The 18663-nt window shown below is 42.5% G+C and overlaps 2 protein-coding genes across 19 annotated transcripts in view; both read left to right on the plus strand.

Moving 5' to 3' along the window:
* The window catches only part of RBBP5 (RB binding protein 5, histone lysine methyltransferase complex subunit), a 176059-nt gene that overhangs the window by 12549 nt on the left and 144847 nt on the right, over positions 1 to 18663 (plus strand). For 2 of the 18 annotated variants that reach the window (XM_043533580.1, XM_037885203.2), the window contains exon 14: positions 3321 to 6224. The exons of 12 other annotated variants lie outside the window; for them this stretch is intronic. In XM_043533580.1, the coding sequence (XP_043389515.1) occupies positions 3321 to 3349 (29 nt within the window). In that variant the 3' untranslated portion in view covers positions 3350 to 6224. Of the gene's footprint in view, positions 1 to 3320; positions 6225 to 13513; positions 15103 to 18663 lie in introns of those variants that run through there. 4 more of the 18 variants (XM_037885204.2, XM_043533581.1, XM_037885202.2 and 1 more) reach the window with 2 other exon arrangements.
* On the plus strand, positions 6368 to 9752 carry TMEM81 (transmembrane protein 81). The gene has a single exon (XM_037885206.2). It carries the CDS (start codon positions 8451 to 8453, stop codon positions 9246 to 9248), a length of 798 nt encoding a protein of 265 aa, XP_037741134.1. The 5' UTR covers positions 6368 to 8450; the 3' UTR covers positions 9249 to 9752.

Below are 18663 nucleotides of genomic sequence, written 5' to 3' on the forward strand. Positions count from 1 at the left end.
GTTTTAAATGGTTTCTGCCAAAATATATACCTGTAACTTTCCATTAGGTAAAAGCTTAATTTCCTATAAAGAAATGTTATGATCCTCCTTTTAGCAGATGTACAACACTCTGATCTGGCAGGGGAAGATGAGCTCTACTTCAGCCTTTATTTCTTAAAGGATATTTTAAAAAGGACACTGTCAAGAGCAAAATTAATTTTCTCTTATATGTGTGTTGTAATTTCATTGAATTCAGTGGGAGTTGTATTGCTGTAAGTGAGAGCAGGATTTGCTGACTCTATCTACATTTTTTGGGTCACTTTCTGGTTCCTGTGCACTAACATTAGGTTGTGTTTGGCTTACCTACGTATGGGGGTTTAGCTACTTGACAATGCCCTTTTCAGCTGAAATTGACTGAAAGCAAAGGTCCGCGTTTGACACATGCTGTGGTAATAGATTGGGAAGCTGCTCTTCTACCTGCATGTTTGGAAAGGCTCATTTAGGTACAGAAAAGCAAAATATGAATTGGAGTTTGCTGTGTTGAGCCCCATTTTCTAGGTGTGTTAAAGTAAGTTAAGAGTGATGCACAGAGACCCAAAGACATGATTGATTCATACACAAAATTTTGCACATCCTTGAGCTCAGCAGCTGCTGCTATGGATTTTAGGCTGTCCAGATTTGATTTTTTTCCCCCTCCCTCTCCACACTGCTGGTCCTATGTTACCCACCTTGCTCATTGTCCTTCCTGCTCTGCTCCTGTTATGTTGCTTGTATTGGTATCAATAAGTGCTTGTTCTTTGCATATGAGGGGATATGATATCAGAAATTTGTCTACCTACCAGGGCAAAATCTATCCATTGGGTGTGCAGCTTGACTGGTTTTTACTGTTGCTATTTAATCTCTTGATGTACTGCACCCTCCAAATGCTTGAAATTAAACTGAAGCTGTTAGCCCAAAACAAACTTGACACTATGCAAAAATTACTCCTGATGATGATGATGTTGAATGGCTTCAAATGTCATCCTCATTTTGGCACTTTAACGTCTCTAAAATTATCCTTGATTGCCCAAGTAATTAAGCACCATACATTTTCTTTTAAAGCAAAAATATAGTGTTAAAGAGTATCTGGGTTCCGAGGATTCTAAATTACCCAGGCAGGCTTCCATTGCACATCGTGACTGCACCATGTCGTGCTGGAGGAACCGAACCAGTTTTAAAACCAAACAAATATAAGAATGAGTGTTTGCAGAATACCGTACATTTTTTCTTTTACCACACTGCTAATTAACATAACTGTATTCAGGCGGCTATAAATGGAAAAGCATCATACGCTGTTCACCATTCACCACTATTTGCAAACAAAAGAAAAAAACACAAGTTGTTCAGTGCTTTTAATAAATGTACAAGGTGTCTAACCTTTGAGCTTCTGTGCCAATGTAGTCTACCTGTTCCTAGGCAAGTGCCATTATCATCCTTAGCAGGTCTTTTCCAGATACTGTGTTTGTGCAGTCATGCAGGTGTAGCTTTATGAATATGTTTGACTTGCCTGAGACATTTTTTGAAGGCAGATCACAGCCTACATTTCCTTTGCAGCTTGCCATCAGTATTACTTCCATCTCCTCTATAATTTCCCTGTGTGTATTTTGAATGCAGCAAAAGTTAAAATAGGCTCCTTCTTCCTTGTTCTTGCACATCATTATAAACTCCTGGATATCAAAGCTAGATGGAACCTTTATGGTATAGTCTGACAACCTGTAGCACCCCGGCTATAGAATTTCACCCATTATTATTGTTGATGTTGGGATGTGCGCACCTGTATGGCTTGTGTGAAACGGTGGCTACAGGGTCAGTGGAGGCCACATGCTTTTTCAAAGAGCCTGAAAAATGGGGGCTCCTCTCTCCTAAGGAGTAGTGGATTTAAATAAATAAATCTTTAGCCATTCCCCCACTAACTTTAGCAATCTTAGTGGATGTTAATGGGCAGTGGAGTCTTTTATTTATTTATTTATTTATTTTGCTTTGTGCTATCAGTATGGATTTTATTTTTTCATTAGTGTTAATTCAGATATTCTTGGGCATTAAGCAGTTAATTAGTATTATTTTTACACTGTATATATCTTCTATTAAGATCCATGAGTGCAGTGTTTCTCAACAACTGGTCCTTGGACTGGCGCCAGTCCCTTAGATCTCCCTGACACAGTTTAGGAAGGCAGCAAGCTGGTCCCTGAAAGGTTGAAAGACACTGCATTAGTGCATGCCTCTGTGGAGTCATATGGACTTACTAGGCCTGCTCATAGATCCATGTTAGTGTATCTCAGGGTAGGATTGAGGTCAATATGAGGAGAATGAACTGGTGAATCAAGTTGATGGAGTAACCGGAGATGCCCTCCACAGAGGAGTATGCACTCTTTCAACTCCTAGAGCCCTGTTATCTCAAACAGAAATGTTCAGGCCTACCTTCTTTCTCTCCTTTCCCTTGTCCACCCTGTATTCATGCATGTTCCGTTAGGCAACCAATCTTTTCTTGAGGGCATTAGTGTACGCCACTTGTGGATAGTCACCTTCAAACTCAGCCGGCTTCCCCTCTGCTTCAGGAGTCTTGCCTGCTTATAGTCAGAAGCAGACACTTGGCTAGCGAAGACGGATTTTTACCATATCTCCTGCTTAAAGCCACTAATTTCTTGCAGTGCTGCTTTGTGAATTAGTCAGTCAGTTGTTAAAACAGCAATGCAACATGCATACTTCCTCTGGAAGCTGTTTGCTGCACTACCGTGATGCATTCCATCTCTGCAAGTCAGCTGCCTGGGATGCTGAGCCCAGTACAGATGAAACTCTGCCATTGTGCTGCCCAGTCTGAGAGTAAATGCATTTTCTTCAAGTGAAAATGAGGTCTCGGTATAAACAAGCTCAATTGCCTAGGCCCTTTGATAATTTTAATACTGAAACTGTTTAAAAACAAAAACAAAAAAAACCTGTTTAAATCCAAAACGAAGTGGAACTTGTGTTTGAGTTCGGTTGTGTTTTGATCGGAGTTTGGGGATTAATTAAAGTCCGAAACTTAAACCTGGTAAGTTTGCTTAAGTTCCTGCAAAATGAGATCAGAGTTCCTCTAGTCCATATCTGGTATTTCTGTACGTGTTTAGGATTCTGTGCACAGACAACTTAAGTGGTGGTATAATCACCAAACCAGTGTCTGTCATGCTTCTGAAAAGTGTCACGCTATATTGAAAATATCATCTGTTTTAGCCTGCTCTTCTGGCAATGTTAGCATATTTGATGGCCTCCAGTTGTTTGGGTTCCCTGATGATGAAATATTTTTCACTTGTCTTTGATCTCTTTAGCAGGTGGTGCAATCTCAGAACTGTTATGAAGACATTCTGCTTTCTCTTCCTCTGTTCTTTCCTATGTTGGCACCATAATGTGGAATATGGACAAGGTGCTCAGTCAGATAATGGACTGACTTTAACTTAATACAGGAACCTGATTGCTCGTGGATGCAGGGAGTGACTTTTATAAGAAGTGAATTATGGAAGAGAAAATGGCCTGCATTCCTTCTCCTCAACCCTCTCTCCCACAAACAGTGTAAGATATTGACTCTCAGGACAGGAGATTTGCAAAGAAACTGTGTGGATTGTCTCCTTATAGTATTTGCTAAAGTGAAGCACCCTGCTTTCCTCAAGCTAAGAAATCATTTTCCGTTTGTTTCTTTCAAAGATTTTAGTTCTGAAACTGAAGCATGCCAAGATTTTTATTCCCGGGACCATGTACCCTCTGACTATGTATTCCTAAGAACTTCCATTTAATTAACTCTCATTTCAGTGAATTGTTGTGTGTTTTATTCTTTCTTCTGTGCCATCTCTACAGTACTTTACAGTGAGTTAAAAGAAAATCTGTTAATATCTTCATACACGCACCCCTTTTGTACCACCACTGCGGGTTGTGTGCAAGGTCTGATGCCACATCATCAGGCAAGGATTTCGGATTAGGAGCTGAGATAGTCTCCGACATCTACACTTTATGTAGTGGTTTGTGCAGGTGAAAGATGTCAGCTTCATGACACTGTTTTGTTGGTAGAATTGGGGAGGGAGAAGATAGAAGTAAGTCTAGATAAAAGACCCAAGAATTTGACTTTGTTGCCTTTAGGCTGAGGTATAAAAGGTTGCATTTTGCTACTTTATCTCTTTGCCTGCAGTGTTGGTTCTTTTTATATTGTCATGTCAGGTACCATAGTGTAGGCAGCTGGCTCCCTCTTTTGCTGACCCATTCTTGCAAGTGGAGAAGAAAGAGAACCCCATCTTTATCTCAAAAGAAACGGTAGTATAAATATTCAGGCTTTTTTTCAGTTAAATATCGAAGACCTTGAATAAGAGCCAAGAAAAGCCAATCATGAAACAGTAACACAGGTTTAAGAGCCAAGGATCTTTATATATTGTTTTAAAGTGGTCAGATTTATTTCCCCTGGTGAAATAAGGGGAGGAGAAAGATGGAGGTTTGTGTGTTCTTTCAAAATCTCAACCTTTCTTCTTCTTCCCGTGTATGCTTTAATTCCCTTGTCCCCCCCATGACCTGTATAATGCTGCCACTGTCTTTCTGTGCAAGGAGAACTAGATGGCAAGGTCTCTAAAGTCAGTCAGCATTGTTCCTTAACAACTGCCCCTGCTGATGATTAAGTGACATTGATTAATATGTACACAGAATAGCTAAGTTATAGAACATGTACACTGGGCATTGTTGAGGTCAGGCTCAAGCCACCATTTGGAGTGTGCCACAGGAATGGTCAGGAGAGAACTTCTTGCAAACTAGCAGAGATAGGAAATTAGGCAGCAGATGTCTTGCAAATTATACTCCTGGTCCTTCAGTGTGCTGAGTACCCTTAACTCTCATTGAACTCCGTGGAGTTGAAGGCTCCTAGTACTTTTCAGGAGGTACTCCGGACTGTGTAAGAGAGGACCCTATATAAATAACATCACTGTCTTAGCTTGAGTAGCAAAAATGGACCATTGGACTAGCTTCCACACACAGTCTTGCAAAAGTGGGCTTTGGAGCTAGTTTCTGCATGCAGTCTGGGAGATCAGTTATTAGTGTAATTTGTACAGTTTTTGTGTAATATTTTTCATAAGTGCTTACTTATTTAATACTTTTTAAGCCTGTGACCGCATTAAGGGATGTCATATTTCATGGTGATAACACCTAGAATGACAAAAATTGGCAGATGTAGTAGAATGATGCTACCTGCTGAATCGCAACCCATAAGTTGTGTGGCTGCTCATTCTTTCCATTTCAGATGTAGATGACGAACCACAGGTGACAGATACACACAGAAGTCATTGAAAAACTGAAGTTTAACAGTACCATCTCCCCCAGTAACCTCCTTGTATTCTCAGGATTATGTGGGCTACACACATCTGAATTTAAGGTGATCCTTATTCCGTCCCTGAGCTGAAGAAAGTCTGTTCTGCTTGAGACTTAGCAGATGGGACATCATAGAGATTCTCTTTCTCCATCCCTGCCTACTTTCCGGGTGACACTAGCAAGTTATTGGACTTTTTGTGCAACAAATTAAAATAGTGCTCCTCATTGCTCAGGGCGTGTTACACTTGCTCTTCAGCTACCTTCATTTATTTCCTTGGCTTAGTAAATTCAGCCTGTTTTCACTGCTTCTTTTAATTTCAAAACATCCTTCATACAAAAGTATCCACTCATACCAGAAGCCCAAGAAGTGAGTCAGGCAGTTACCTATGTTAGGTCTAATTTAAGCAAAGCAGCCAGTAGCAGCACTGGAAATAAACAAAGTTCATAAGAAAGCTGGTGGTTTTGTTCCTAACTTGCAGTCCAGTGTCTTGCTTCATTCAACTAAACTATTTTTGATTCCACCCTCACATATTCTGATAAGCTTTCTTTGCCCTTTGAACTCTCTGGACAGCTCATTTCATACCTTAAACTCTTATGGTGTGTCTGAATCCATCACAAACCCTAATGCTGCCCAGGTGATGGCTCTGAAGATTGTCTTAACGCATATGAATTTTCATGGTCTCCAGCCTTCAGTTGTGTTGAATGCTTCTCCAATTGTACAGTGTATGTCCTTGGTTTATTTTCTTCTGTCTTTTTAATTCATTATTTTGATATCTCTGTAGTTTTTGTACAAAATGTGTCAGATAATGGCCAGTTGGTAGTCATCGCTGCAACCAGAGCAGTGATGTTAGCTTCTGTGTTTGTAAATAAAGAGGTATGTTTTATTTCTTAAACTTGTGGGTAAGTCTCTGTGTTCCTTTCATTCTATTATTATTATTATTAGTGTATTGTGGTAATTGTGACACTCCCTGGAGGTCCTAGCCATGGATCATGACCTCATTGTGCTAGGTGCCATAGAAACTTAGAAAACAACCATCTCTGCTTCAAAGAGTTTACAATCTAGGGATTGATTATTTATTTTGCAGCAAGAATTTGCTTGAAAAAAATTCTTTATTTAACAAAAACAAATTCTTAGTCTAATAAAAATATTTCCATATTCTATTAAACAAACAAAAAAACAGTGCGAACAGATGGTCTTAAGTATGAGTTTGCATTTGTGTGCAACACAAAAGTTCCTGGACAGGGAACCTGAAAGTGAAACTGACCACAAGGAAAAGAGAAATTGACTTAATTGTATTTATGTTCCAGTACTCTCATGCTATGCTGAGCTTAGTATCAATATTGAGAGAATGTAGAGATGGAGAAAGTGAACAGCATAAATAGAGAACAGTAAACTGGATTTTAAAAATTCTTTCAGATTTAATAATCTAAGGTAGTGGTGGTAAGAGAGGTGTAGTTATTTGTTAGCACTGTTTATTTTTAAGGAAAAAGTCAGTGTTCCTGCAATCTGATCATAGGTAATCCTGATCTTTAGTAATATCCAATACTCAGTTTGCTGGTCAGGGACTACTTTTGTTTACTGGACTATTGTCACAATACGGTATCGCACCATCAGAAATAAATACTATGTTTACTTCTCATGACACATGATACTTGGCACTTTATTGCACCTGTCTTCGAAGACTTTCACAGCTCTTTGTGAACCATTGCTTTGGAACCATTCTCTTCTCTCCCTGCACCAACACCCGTGTATCGTAAGTGGCGGCGTCCATTTTGCTAATGTATCAATTGGAACATGAAAGTTGTGACTCTCCAACGGTCACTCAGTGAGTCAGTAACTGAGTCCAGAATAGAACCTGGGTGTCAAATTCGCAGCTAATATAAGTGGCATCTGAAGTCAGTGCAGCTGCAGCCACCTCTGCAGAACCTGGGGCTCCTGACTCCCAGCCTTACGCACGAACGCTGATACTGTCAGCTCAAGTGGGGCTGCCTGGCTTTACTAACTTCAGTATTCTAATGTGCTGTGGCCATTTTGGAGCTTTCTTCATCAAATCATCCATTTAAGATGCTTGCCTGGATGAGTGCGACGTTCTTTGTGCCATCATCCTGCCTCGTGGAAGGCTGGAATGGTAGGCAGGAATGGTGTCCCTAGCCTTTGTTTGCCAGAAGCTGGGAATGAGCAACAGTGGATCACTTGATGATTACCTGTTCTATTCATTCCGTCTGGGGCGCCTGGCCACTGTCGGAAGACAGGATACTAGGCTAGATGGACCTTTGGTCTGACCCAGTAGGGCCATTCTTATGTTCTTATGCTGGTTTATGACATCATCATTGTTTCACAGTAGCATGTGTTATGGAAACTTTAGAGACTTAATTGAGCCATGGAGGGAAGTGAAGAAACAGGTCACCTCTCTGCATATACAAAATGTCTGCTGTCCTATTAGAAAGGAAAATAGCCAAGCATATAAGTGGTTATATTAAAATATTTACCAGTTTGCCTTTAAACTCTTGATGTTCTGATGGCAATGAAGTCAAAAGGTTATCTTCGTGATCTTGGAGATTTGGGGAATGCTTTAAATTTCAAGGTACAAATATGTAAGACAGTACTTCTCACATACATGGTAAGTACTATTTTCCTATTGTTTTGTTGGCATTGTATTGGGGTTTCAAGATTTTATTATGGATTGTGTTTTATAGTTTGGGGTTGGAGAAATTCAACTGGAATAACTTCTCTTTGCTGCAGAAGTTGTTTTAAATCATTTTTCGGTTCTCCCTTCTGCTCCCTGAGAGTTTAAATTAAAATATTTTGTATCAAAGGAGGTTTCCTGTTGTTGGAGTTGAGTAGTTTAAAATGAGCTATGAAACATCTGTTATAGAAATAGGAACCCACGTGACAAACAAGGACTAACCTATTAATAGGTTGCATTTTCTTTAGCAGCGTTTCACTTCAAGTCCTTGTTCTTGGAGGATTTAATGTATGTGGGGAGTTAGTTCACGAAGATTCTGCTGCTGGAATTTCGGTAATACGTAGGATGAACACTTATGAAGAATGACTTGCACTTGTTGGACTACTAACTGCCATTGACTTAGAAGTGGCTTATACAATTGACTATGCAGAGATGAAGACCTTGGAAAACAGCTGTATCTGTGGGACATTAGCTTTTGGTTTCTATCTGCCTTTGTTGGCAGCTTCCCTTGAGACAGTTACCATCCCAGCGCAGCTGAAGTCAGCAGTGGCTAAGGTTTTGGTCAGTACCACATCCTGCAGTGTCACCTGTGGCCTGGGCTTCAAGGTGGAGGAGATATGTCAGATTGATCCGCATGGCGAAAGGAGTCATTGTATCTTCCGCAGGTCAGACTGCCTGACCAACTGGATCTGTGGGTTACTCCATTTCACTGTCCCCGTTGGCAAACCATTTGAGCTCAGCTGCCTGACCTCTGAGATGATTGGTGTTGGCAGCCAGGCCTTTATCTACACCTGGAGGCTTGCCAGAGGCTTAATCACCACAGATGATCTGCTTTTCAAACCTTTCAAGACCCCAAGCTATGTCATTAAACTTTCCCCTGCCAAAGAATCTGATGCAGGGACTTACAGGTGTGATGTGCAGCTGATGAAGACATTCAAGCTCATCAAGAGGATCTACTTTGGGCTTCGAGTGATCCCTAATGATTTAGTGGATCTGAACTTTCAGAAATCCTTGACTCTGGAACAGAAACTAGCAGCAAATGAAAAGGAAGCAAACCAACAGAATGGCACCAGTGTCGTCGTACAATGGCATCAGCAGTCTTGGCAAAGAAGGGCCTTGTTGGTGTTCCTGATAGGAATTGGAAGTGGGGTGGCAGGAGGTGTGTTGGTGGGCACAGTTCTCTACTTTTTGCTGGAGGCTCGCACGAAAAACAGACCCACAGAGGAGTGAACTGCTTTTTAATGTGGTCTCTTCTGACAGAAGGATAGCTTATTGCAATACTTGTGCTGTCTTAGTGGCAGTATTTCAAACTGATGTAGGTGTGTGTTTCTGATAAACTGAGATTTAACTATTAAAGCAATAAAATAATCTCTCATAATGTGCTTGCTTTTAGTTTCATAAGTCTGTGGTACGTCACCACAGGACTTCGGAACCAGGAACTCCTGAGTCTTAATGATAGCCCTGCTGCAGACTTGGGCAAGTTACTTAGAACCTACATTTTCGAAAAGGTCCATTAATTTTGGGTGTCCAACGGAGCCACCTAAGACTTGAACTTTAGGAGGGTATAGATGATTGTTGATAGAGTAGACTGCTCATTGCTCACCAGTTGCCATCCTGCTACCCTCTGACTAGTTCAGAACAGTGTTTCCCTAGCTAGTATTGATTCCATTGCTGGCTTTTGCAGCTAGTTTTCTGGGCTCCCTCTCCCTACCTTAATTGTACTGCAGTAGTGCATATAGGTCCTGCCTGAGACTGGAGCTCCCTTGTGCTAGGTGCTGTGCAAACATGTGGTGAGACAATCATAGTACTGGAAGGGACCTCAAGAGGTCTTATAGTCCAGTTCCCTACACTCAAGGCAGGACTAAGTATTATCTAGACCATCCCTGATAGGTGTTTATCTAACCGACCCTTAAAAATCTTCAATGATGGAGATTCCACAGCCTCCCTAAGCAATTTATTCCGATGCTTAACTACCCTGACAGGAATTTTTTTCTAATGTCCAACCTAAACCACCCTTGCTCCAATTTAAGCCCATTGCTTCTTGTCCTATCTTCAGAGATTAACAAGAACAAGAGACACTCCTCTTTGTAATGACCTTTTATGTAGGTGAAAACTGTTATCATGTCCCCCCCTCAGTCTTCTCTTCTCTAGACTAAAAAAATCCTATTTTTTCAATCTTCCCTCATAGGTCATGTCTTCTAGACCTTCAGTTCAATCATTTTTGTGCATTGTCTACCTTATCGCATTGCCCCAATGATGAACTTCGTTGCTGGGTCTCCACTGCCTTTTCTGTGGGTGCGTATGTGCTCTCTTCCCCACTGGACCTTGGACAGTTCTAAACCCCAATCATGCAACAGTTTGGAGCCACTCAAGCTTCCTTTGCAGGCCAGAATGGGGAGGCTGCAAGCATTAGCTGGCACAACCACAATTTTCATCTCATTTGGCACATGTACCGGGACCCAACCACTTCAGAGTATGGATAAGTCCTCCTTCAGCCATTCAGAAACCAGTTTATTCTTAAGGATTTTTTTAAAAGGATTTAGTGCTCTTATGAATCTGCTGATGTCACTTTCCCTGTGTTGAGAGAATAAATCACGTAGCAATCAACAGTAGGGAACAGTGCCCCACTGGCAGTGAGATCCACAGAGGTCTTTTCTCACTCTAGTCTCTGTCTCTGGTTTACTGGGTCTTTCACTCTGTGAAAGAAATTAGGAAAGCAGAAAAATCTACAGTACATCTAATTCAGGGAAAAATTATGACAAGCTTTAGTACTGACATTTGAAATGTATTATGCAAATCCCCATGGTTACTTCTTTACAAAAATGTGATATTTTATGGCAGAAGGGGATGAATACAAAAGTAAACAAGTTCTCTGCAGAGCATCTTCGAAAAAGCCAGTATGAAATATATTATGTTTAAATACACAGGGCTGGGTCTTCAGCTAGTGGAAACTGGCACAGCTCCTTTGACTTCTGTACCTTAATTGCTAGTCATTGAGAGTGCGCATGCTGCAACCTCTTTGAAAAGTCAATTTGATTATATGGTTCTAATAAATGATTGTCCGTTACTACTTTGTTTCAATTTCCAGAGCAAATTCCTACTTACTCCACAGATGTATTTGCAACAATGTTTCTTCAGTTTAAAGGACTTCTCAGAAAAATAGGGCTAGAACCCAAGCTCTGGAAAATAAAAACTGTATTACCATGCTTGGGGAACAATAGGTGCGAGGTTTCTTTGATGTACTTGCAGCATTTCCTCTCTTGTGCTGGCCCTGAAAACTGGCCTTGTGGGACTAAGGTAGGTCAAGGATTTATCCATAGTCCTCCAGGGTAGTGAGGAAAGTAAGATCTGTGAGTTGCTACCACTTGGCTATATAAATGAATGTAAATGCAGAGGAAGAGGCATTCAGGGTCATCACTGGGGGTAGATATGAGGTGCAAATGAAGGCAAGGAAGATTTAGGCTGAGTACCAGGAAAACTTTCTTTTCTGTGATGTCCATATTGTAATATAATCTCCTGTGAGAAGTCTCCAAATCCCTGTCACTTATAGATAACGTACTGTAGGGAGAAAAGTCCTGCAGTGGCAGAAGGGAGAGGGAGACTAGACGCCTCTTCTGTATCTGTTTTCTAATAGTCCAGGGATGTGCATGCGTGCCAGTGTTACTGAGAATTCAGTGTACTCTGTTGGCTTCCTGCAGGGGGTCAGTGGTATGTGGAGCTGGTCACAAACCTGTGTTTCACATTTTGCTGAGCCCTGTCGGATGTCCACTCTGGAAAGAGACATTGGAGCTCTACACTGTGGTGACTGACAACAAAGGGCTATACATTGTCCTGCCATCTAGAGATTTGGTCCCATGGGATAGAAGCTCCTGGATAGTGATCCAGTTGTCCAAGACTCTCCTGCTTCTCCTCTTCATCAGCTTCTTTTGACTCAGCTCAATAATACTAAGATCTCTTCTGCCCTCAGTCCCTGTTCTGTCATCTTCCTTCAGCTGCTCCATCCGGCTTTGCACCATGAGCTCCTTTCTTTGTTTCTGCTGCTTGGACAAGAGCAAGTGTTGCCTCCTCTCAGCCTTGTTCCAGTACTTCCCAGTCTTCAGCTCGCTCAAGGCATCGTCATCTGTTGTCATTCCACTGCGTTCCTCCATGATCCTCAGTGCCCTGTCCTTTAGCAGCTGACTCTTCTGCTGTTTATTCAACAGTTGTCTGCTCCTTTTGCATGTCAGGCTCCACCTGTTCCCCTCATCTAGTTTGCCCTGGATGCCTTTGCTGCATTGATGTGAGAGCACTGGTGGACTAGGCTGGTCGCTTAAGCCCTCTACAGAGGCGTCTTCCTGCATTAGGTTCATATAGCTCACGTAACGGCGTGCATGATACGGAATCACAAGTGCTTTTGATCCAGTAGCAATGTTCTCGGGTGTAAGAGAAACTGGTTCTGGCTCCTTCTGCCCTTCTGTTGATTTATCCACATTTGCTTGTTCTCTGACTCCATTCACTGCATTCTGAGGACGAAGTCCAGCTTTGTGGTTTGTCCCTTTTTCTTCGCTCATGGCGCTGTCTCCAACCAGTGGAGGGCAGTCTGCATGAGACTGGCCCAAAGGATACTTAGCAAGCCATTGGTCTTGCAGTGTGGGTTGCTCAGACCCCTCCTCCTGAGCTTCTGAAGCATATGGTGTTCTTTGGTCTCGATTAAGAGTCTTAAACAACTGATATTGGTGGCATTTTCTTTCCAAGATTTCTTGAAATCTCCTGTACTCTTCTGGGCTTACACCATAGAAACTGGAATCACTTAACTCCTCGTAGGTTAAGAACTCCTCAGTAGCTAGCTCACTACTTGCACGTGTCCCGCCTGCACGGTGATCTGCCCTCTCCCTCTTCTGGACATAGGGGAGTTCAGCATCCATATCGGGTCCTGAATTCTCATCCAGCTGGGTGCTTCCATCAGTACAGCCAACCCCACTGTCCCAGTCATGGGGGAGCAGAAATGTCGGCCCTCCTCCCTTTTCATCCTCCTCATCTTCCTCTTCTGTCTAAAAATGAACACACACACACAGTTTTTAGTTTTTCCTAATGCAGTTTTCCTACCCAGCTATGCAGGAGTCCCTAAGTCAGCTATCAAGAAATGGAAACACAGCACTCAGTAAGCTACTGCAGATGGATTGCAATGCATTGCAGACTTCATGGGAGATGGAACATTTCCCATCTAATGCATTACATTAAAGGCAGATTATAATAACTGGCTGAATAGGGAAATGCAGGATTAATGGAGTCTTGTAGCAAATTATATTTTAATTTGCCTCCTTACTCGCTTCCATGTTATCTTCCTTGCTTCTCACTGAGCAGAATATTGTTAAACTCTAGGGAGATGCTCTGAGGCATTTTTATTGAGACTTCCTTTGGAAATACATTGCAATGCAAACACGTTCAAATCCCAGCCATCTACACAGCTCTACCAGTGCCTTTCAGTCCTAACCCACAACACCTTTCTATTTCAGGCATGGACGGACCTCTACTGAGCAGAGGTTGACCAAACCATAAACCACAGCGCACTGGACAAATATGGGATCAAATTTCATTCCTGCCTCAACCCAGGGCTTAGCACAGTCCTTCAGAAGTTCAAGAGTTGCCCGTCACCCTCTTCGGTCCCCATGTTTGCTGTATAAATACGCTTGGGCCTGTGCTTACCAAGCTCAAGCAGATGCTGTAGTTATCTTTAGGGGTGGTATGACAGCTGCTGAAGCTCAGCTCCTTTTGACGAACGAGGGCCAGTTCCTGAAAGAGAGAGAAACAAAATGTTACATGTACAGAGAACGTTATGTTTAATTTAGCAGCCCTGACTCAGGGTAAGGCTGAGGTGGCTGAATAAGATTTTCAGAGCCTGACTGCTCCAGCTCCCTTCCTCCCCAGCCCAGGAGAGGAGTCTGATTTGATTCCATTATTAATTAGTATTTATATTAGCATAGTGCCTAGGAGCGTCTCTGTGTACAAAGGCAAATATGAAGAGGGAGAAATGCTACCTTGTAGTCCAACTCTTCTTCGTTTTCCACGTCGTGAGGTGCAGTCGGCAGGTAACCAAGTTCATTGTCATCATTCTGATCTTGGGGCAGCAAGTAATTGTAGCAGGACCTGCGGGGAGTGTTAAATAAAAGACAGACAGTGATCCCCTAGGGGGATGGGTGTGGCTTATGAATCTGAAAGCTTTCCTTTTAAATGTCATACACTCAGGCAGCGGTAGTGGCTTGCTCTTATGGTGTGATTGGCCAAAACTGAACGGGCAGGGCAAGAGCTAGATTGGGCTATACTCAAGTTACAGGACGTCACCCATTAGAAATCCACTCAGGTTGACAGGAACCAGAAATGAGTGAGCAGTCTGTGTGGGAAGCTTGCATTGTTGATAGCCGTGTGACGCACAAATCTCTCCGGAAGTAGCCCTTTAGTAAGAATGGGCTTTGTGTAAATCAACACAGCATTTACTAAGCCTAAAAGGATTCAGATGGGGGAAATATTGGTCTTTCAGCTATCGGTTAACTTGTGAATAACCAGTGCTGGGCCGTCCATATTCATAGTGCTCACTGCAGGATCTTTAATCACAGGATAGTGCAGTTGTGGACCCAGCGAACCTTGTGGCAAGGCTACTACAGTGGGAAGGCCGAGGAAAGCATGAGCAGCTTTTCCAAAGCGTTCACCAACTTGCTGAGGCACGGGGAGTCTCAGAGTAAGATTCATATGTCTATTGCAAAGCTGTTCAGGGCAGGTCCAGAGGTGAGAGGTGGATAATTATCCCATCTTTGCTTCGTGGAAGACCCCCAAGCAAAGCCATGCACATACCTGCCAAGGAAGAGATTAAAATCCGATGGGGTGAAATCCTCCCTGTGTGGGCACTGCTCATCCCACCAGCTGGAGTCCGTCTGGGTTGCGGCATCGGATGTTTGGGGCGATTTGTGGGAGGACTTCTCTCTCTGCACCTCCAGCGTGATTTGGTCGTCTGTGCTCTGAAGTATTTCTAGTGCCTCCTGCAGGGCAGCACTGGAGATGTCCTTCCCGTTGACCTGGTGGAGGTTTACGAAATAAAATGTTAAATGTCTACCTTAGCAAGTAATATTCTGTAAGTGAAACACGTTTCAAATTTGTCAGTAACTAAGCCCATCCTCCCTGCCGCTGGCTGTTCCCCATCTCAAGGCAGTACTGGCTGCTATTTCTGCTATGGCGTCACTATTCAGAATTTATCAGTTTCTAGGGGGCATAGAAATCTATCCCATTTTAAGAAGAAGATCACTGATGGTAAGGCTTTTAACAGCTGCCCTATTCTACTGCAGAAGTAGCGAATGAAGTGATCCCTATGTATCTGTAAAATGCTTTTGGGATCACTGAATATATCATAACAATAAGAATAAGGGGTTGTCTACACCTAGTCATGCACTGATTTAGTTAAACTGGTGAAAACTCCTCTTTGGACGCTATTCTTTTCAAAACAGACTTCTTTTGGTCTAGCTTCAATCTGTTTCTAATTTTTTTAAACAAAACTGCAATAGGCCTGTTTTAAACGAAGGTAAACATGTCCACACTGCAGCAGCTTTTGCAATGATTTAACATGACATCTCCAATTAAACCAGCACAACTCTGCATATGCACAAGTCCTTAGATTCCTGTTTCTCACTGCCCCCAGAATTCTTATCATCCAACGCACAGGTCTGCTCTTGCCATGGTTTTTGATGAGCAGCATTTTAGTGGCCTTAGTGTTAAACTCCGTAGGAGCTGCTTGTTTGTCTGCTTGCACTTGTACTCACAAGTGCAATCCAAAGCACTGCTGTGATGGTTGCCTTTGCAACTGATGCAACGCATATCCCTGGACGTACAAAAGTCTCTCGCCCACCCTTTTTCTCATATGCAATACACAAGAAGGCAGATCTTTAATGGAAAGGAGCAAGAGGGGCTTTGTAACTCGGATTCCCTCTCTGAAATCTCCTGCCACAAGGGGAGGAGGTTGCTGCCAGCAATCCCATTGCATGAGCTTTGCTTTTCATAATGCACTGTGCCCAAAGAGTGGGGGTAAACTCATGCTCAAGTTGTACACTAACAGTTAAACCAGCAAAGAATTTGCTATCCCATCTGGACAGGTCTCCCTGCCCTTTGCAACCTACATACAGAGTTTATGTGCTATGGTGATGGTGACTTTAGACTTTGAGGGGACAGACCAAACCATTGTCTTATTCCCAGGTGGAGGAGGTCTCATGGTGGGAAAGGGAGAATAATGGCACTTTTGTCTCTCAGTAGCAACTGAATGTCTCAATTGCTTTACAAAGGCGTTCTCCCCATTTTAGAGATGGAATAACTGAGGCCTAGGTATGTGAAAGCCAACATTTTCCAAAAGTGTCCACTAATTGTGGGTGCCTAGATTTGGGCATGATGGTTCTGATTTTTCAGATGGGATGAGTCTATGATTCACCTTGAGCAGCCAGTATGTTAATTGTGATTTGCCCTGTCTCGCTAGAGATCTAAAACATGCTAGTTAAAATATGTTGGCTAACATAGTCCAGCAGACTTGCTGGGAGGAAGATCCCAGAGTCTGTACTGAGGTGGAAGCATAGTCTGGCCTCCCTGAACAGATCCAAAATGGATAAAGTCCTGAAGGATGCTGGCACTGTCTAATCTTTATCCATCTCTGCATTTGTTAATCCTCTCTTCCTGTTATGCATGTGTATCATGCCCATTCATACAAGTAGGCCATCCCAGCTCTACATGGCTGCACTGCAGGAGAAAAAACATTTTCTGCCCCCAACTTATAGTGCATTTAAAAAAAAAATCCTCTTTCCCATTGTTATCTAAATCCCCTTTCCCCCTGCTGATGCCATCTGCCCGTCTCTCTCTCTCTCTCTTTCTCTCTCTCTCTCTCTCTCGCTCTTTCTTTCTCATGCACGGGCAGAGCTGGGTGAGCTGCTGCTGTCTAAACTCTTGTTATGTGGATTCTTGGCAGGAGGCCCTTGCAGCACAAATGTCAGGTCCTTGCCAATGGTCCTGATAATTAGGAAACAATTATCTTTGCCCATTCTAAAATCAGCCAGATTGCATGCAGGAAGGAAGTCAAATTTGCTAATGGCATTACCGTGTGCATAACAGAGTAATGGGGCAGAGGCAGCTGTTTAAATCACTGTTTGCTATTGAAGTTTATCTACATTGAATAACCAGATTGCCTTAACTTCTGGAATTTTGATGGTGATGAAGAGGAAAATAAACCCCATATGCTGCTTATAGAGCAGAGATGTGGCTGGTTAAGGTTGCTGAGCTTTTTGAGGTCACTGCTGATCCTTCTCTGTTTGTCACTCCAGTACTTCACCCATTTGAACTAAGGTCATCAAAGAGAAGAAAATACTGTGACAAATCTGTGGCCATCTAGGGTTTTATGGATCCCTCTGTCCCTGCACATCACAGCTGCTCAGAACTTCCAGGAGGCAGTGGGGATAGAATTGGCTCTTCCTTCTCCAAAAAAACCCCTAGGCTTTTACCACTTGAGCCTAAGGAGAATCTCTGTTCACCATTTACAGGATTTATGACACAGATGAGCGGTTATGATTCCATCCAGTAGAGGGCAGTGGTATACGAGGCAACATTCTACAGATTTTGTATTCTATGTGGTAAAGAGAGTGTTTTACACTATTTCTTGATTTTGGTTCTCCTAAACCACAAAAATAGAGTAATTCATCTGCTCAGCGGAGAAATTGATTGGGTGTTTTTATATGCTTGCTACCTACCACAAGAGCTCTTGTTCTTTCACTTGTTCCTGCATCGTGTTTTACCTTGAACACTTCCCTCAACTGCTAGAATAAATGAAACAATCCAGCTTGAAGAGTACTGCACTTGTGTGTCACATCTCTTCAGACATCTCAAAGCAAGTTACAAAATAATCATGAATACTGTGAGAGCATCAACTGTGCGGATGCTACTAGGTACTCAATCGACAGCTCATGGACAGCCTTGAGGACTGATTGTGCAAACCCTTAGCTCTCGGTGATTTCAGGGAGTCCACGGGGGGAAAGTGTGACATATGCTCATGAGTGCTTACATGAATACATAGAATGTCAACTGACTAAAGTGCATATAAGTGTACCACTGCCCAGTAGGGGAAAGGACCATAGCTGCCCAGTTATGTGTCACACGTGTTCTCCTGATAATGAAGATTCTCCTTTCACTCAAGTAATAGGAGTCTGGTCTCTTGGAAAAGCAGGGGGATAAGTTTAGTCTCTGCTGCCCTCAGTGCCAAATGGCCAAGGTGTACGGCGGTGAAATCAGTTGGGAGGCTTGCAGGGTCTGGTGTGGTACGTTAGAACTTTGTTTTAGAGAGGGGGAGAGAATGTTGGCTGGTGGGGATGCTCAGATAATTGGAGTTTAGGCAAATCGGAACATCTTAAATAGCATGAGTACGCTGGGTAACTGTTACAATTGTAGCACTTGCCAGCACTTTCCCCTTATACTTAGAAAAGGAAATAACTATCTGAAATAACTGGCTGACTTTTATGGCGACTTCTGTGGATTAATTAACTTCTGAATTTATTTATACTCTTCTAGTAATCACAGTTTATATGTGAGGAAGGCTTGTACATAAAGAACTATAGGTGATAAGAAATATCATTTTACTGCCCTTATCACA

This window comes from Chelonia mydas, chromosome 21 (genome assembly GCF_015237465.2).
Source record: "Chelonia mydas isolate rCheMyd1 chromosome 21, rCheMyd1.pri.v2, whole genome shotgun sequence".
Classification (NCBI taxonomy): Eukaryota; Metazoa; Chordata; order Testudines; family Cheloniidae; genus Chelonia; species Chelonia mydas.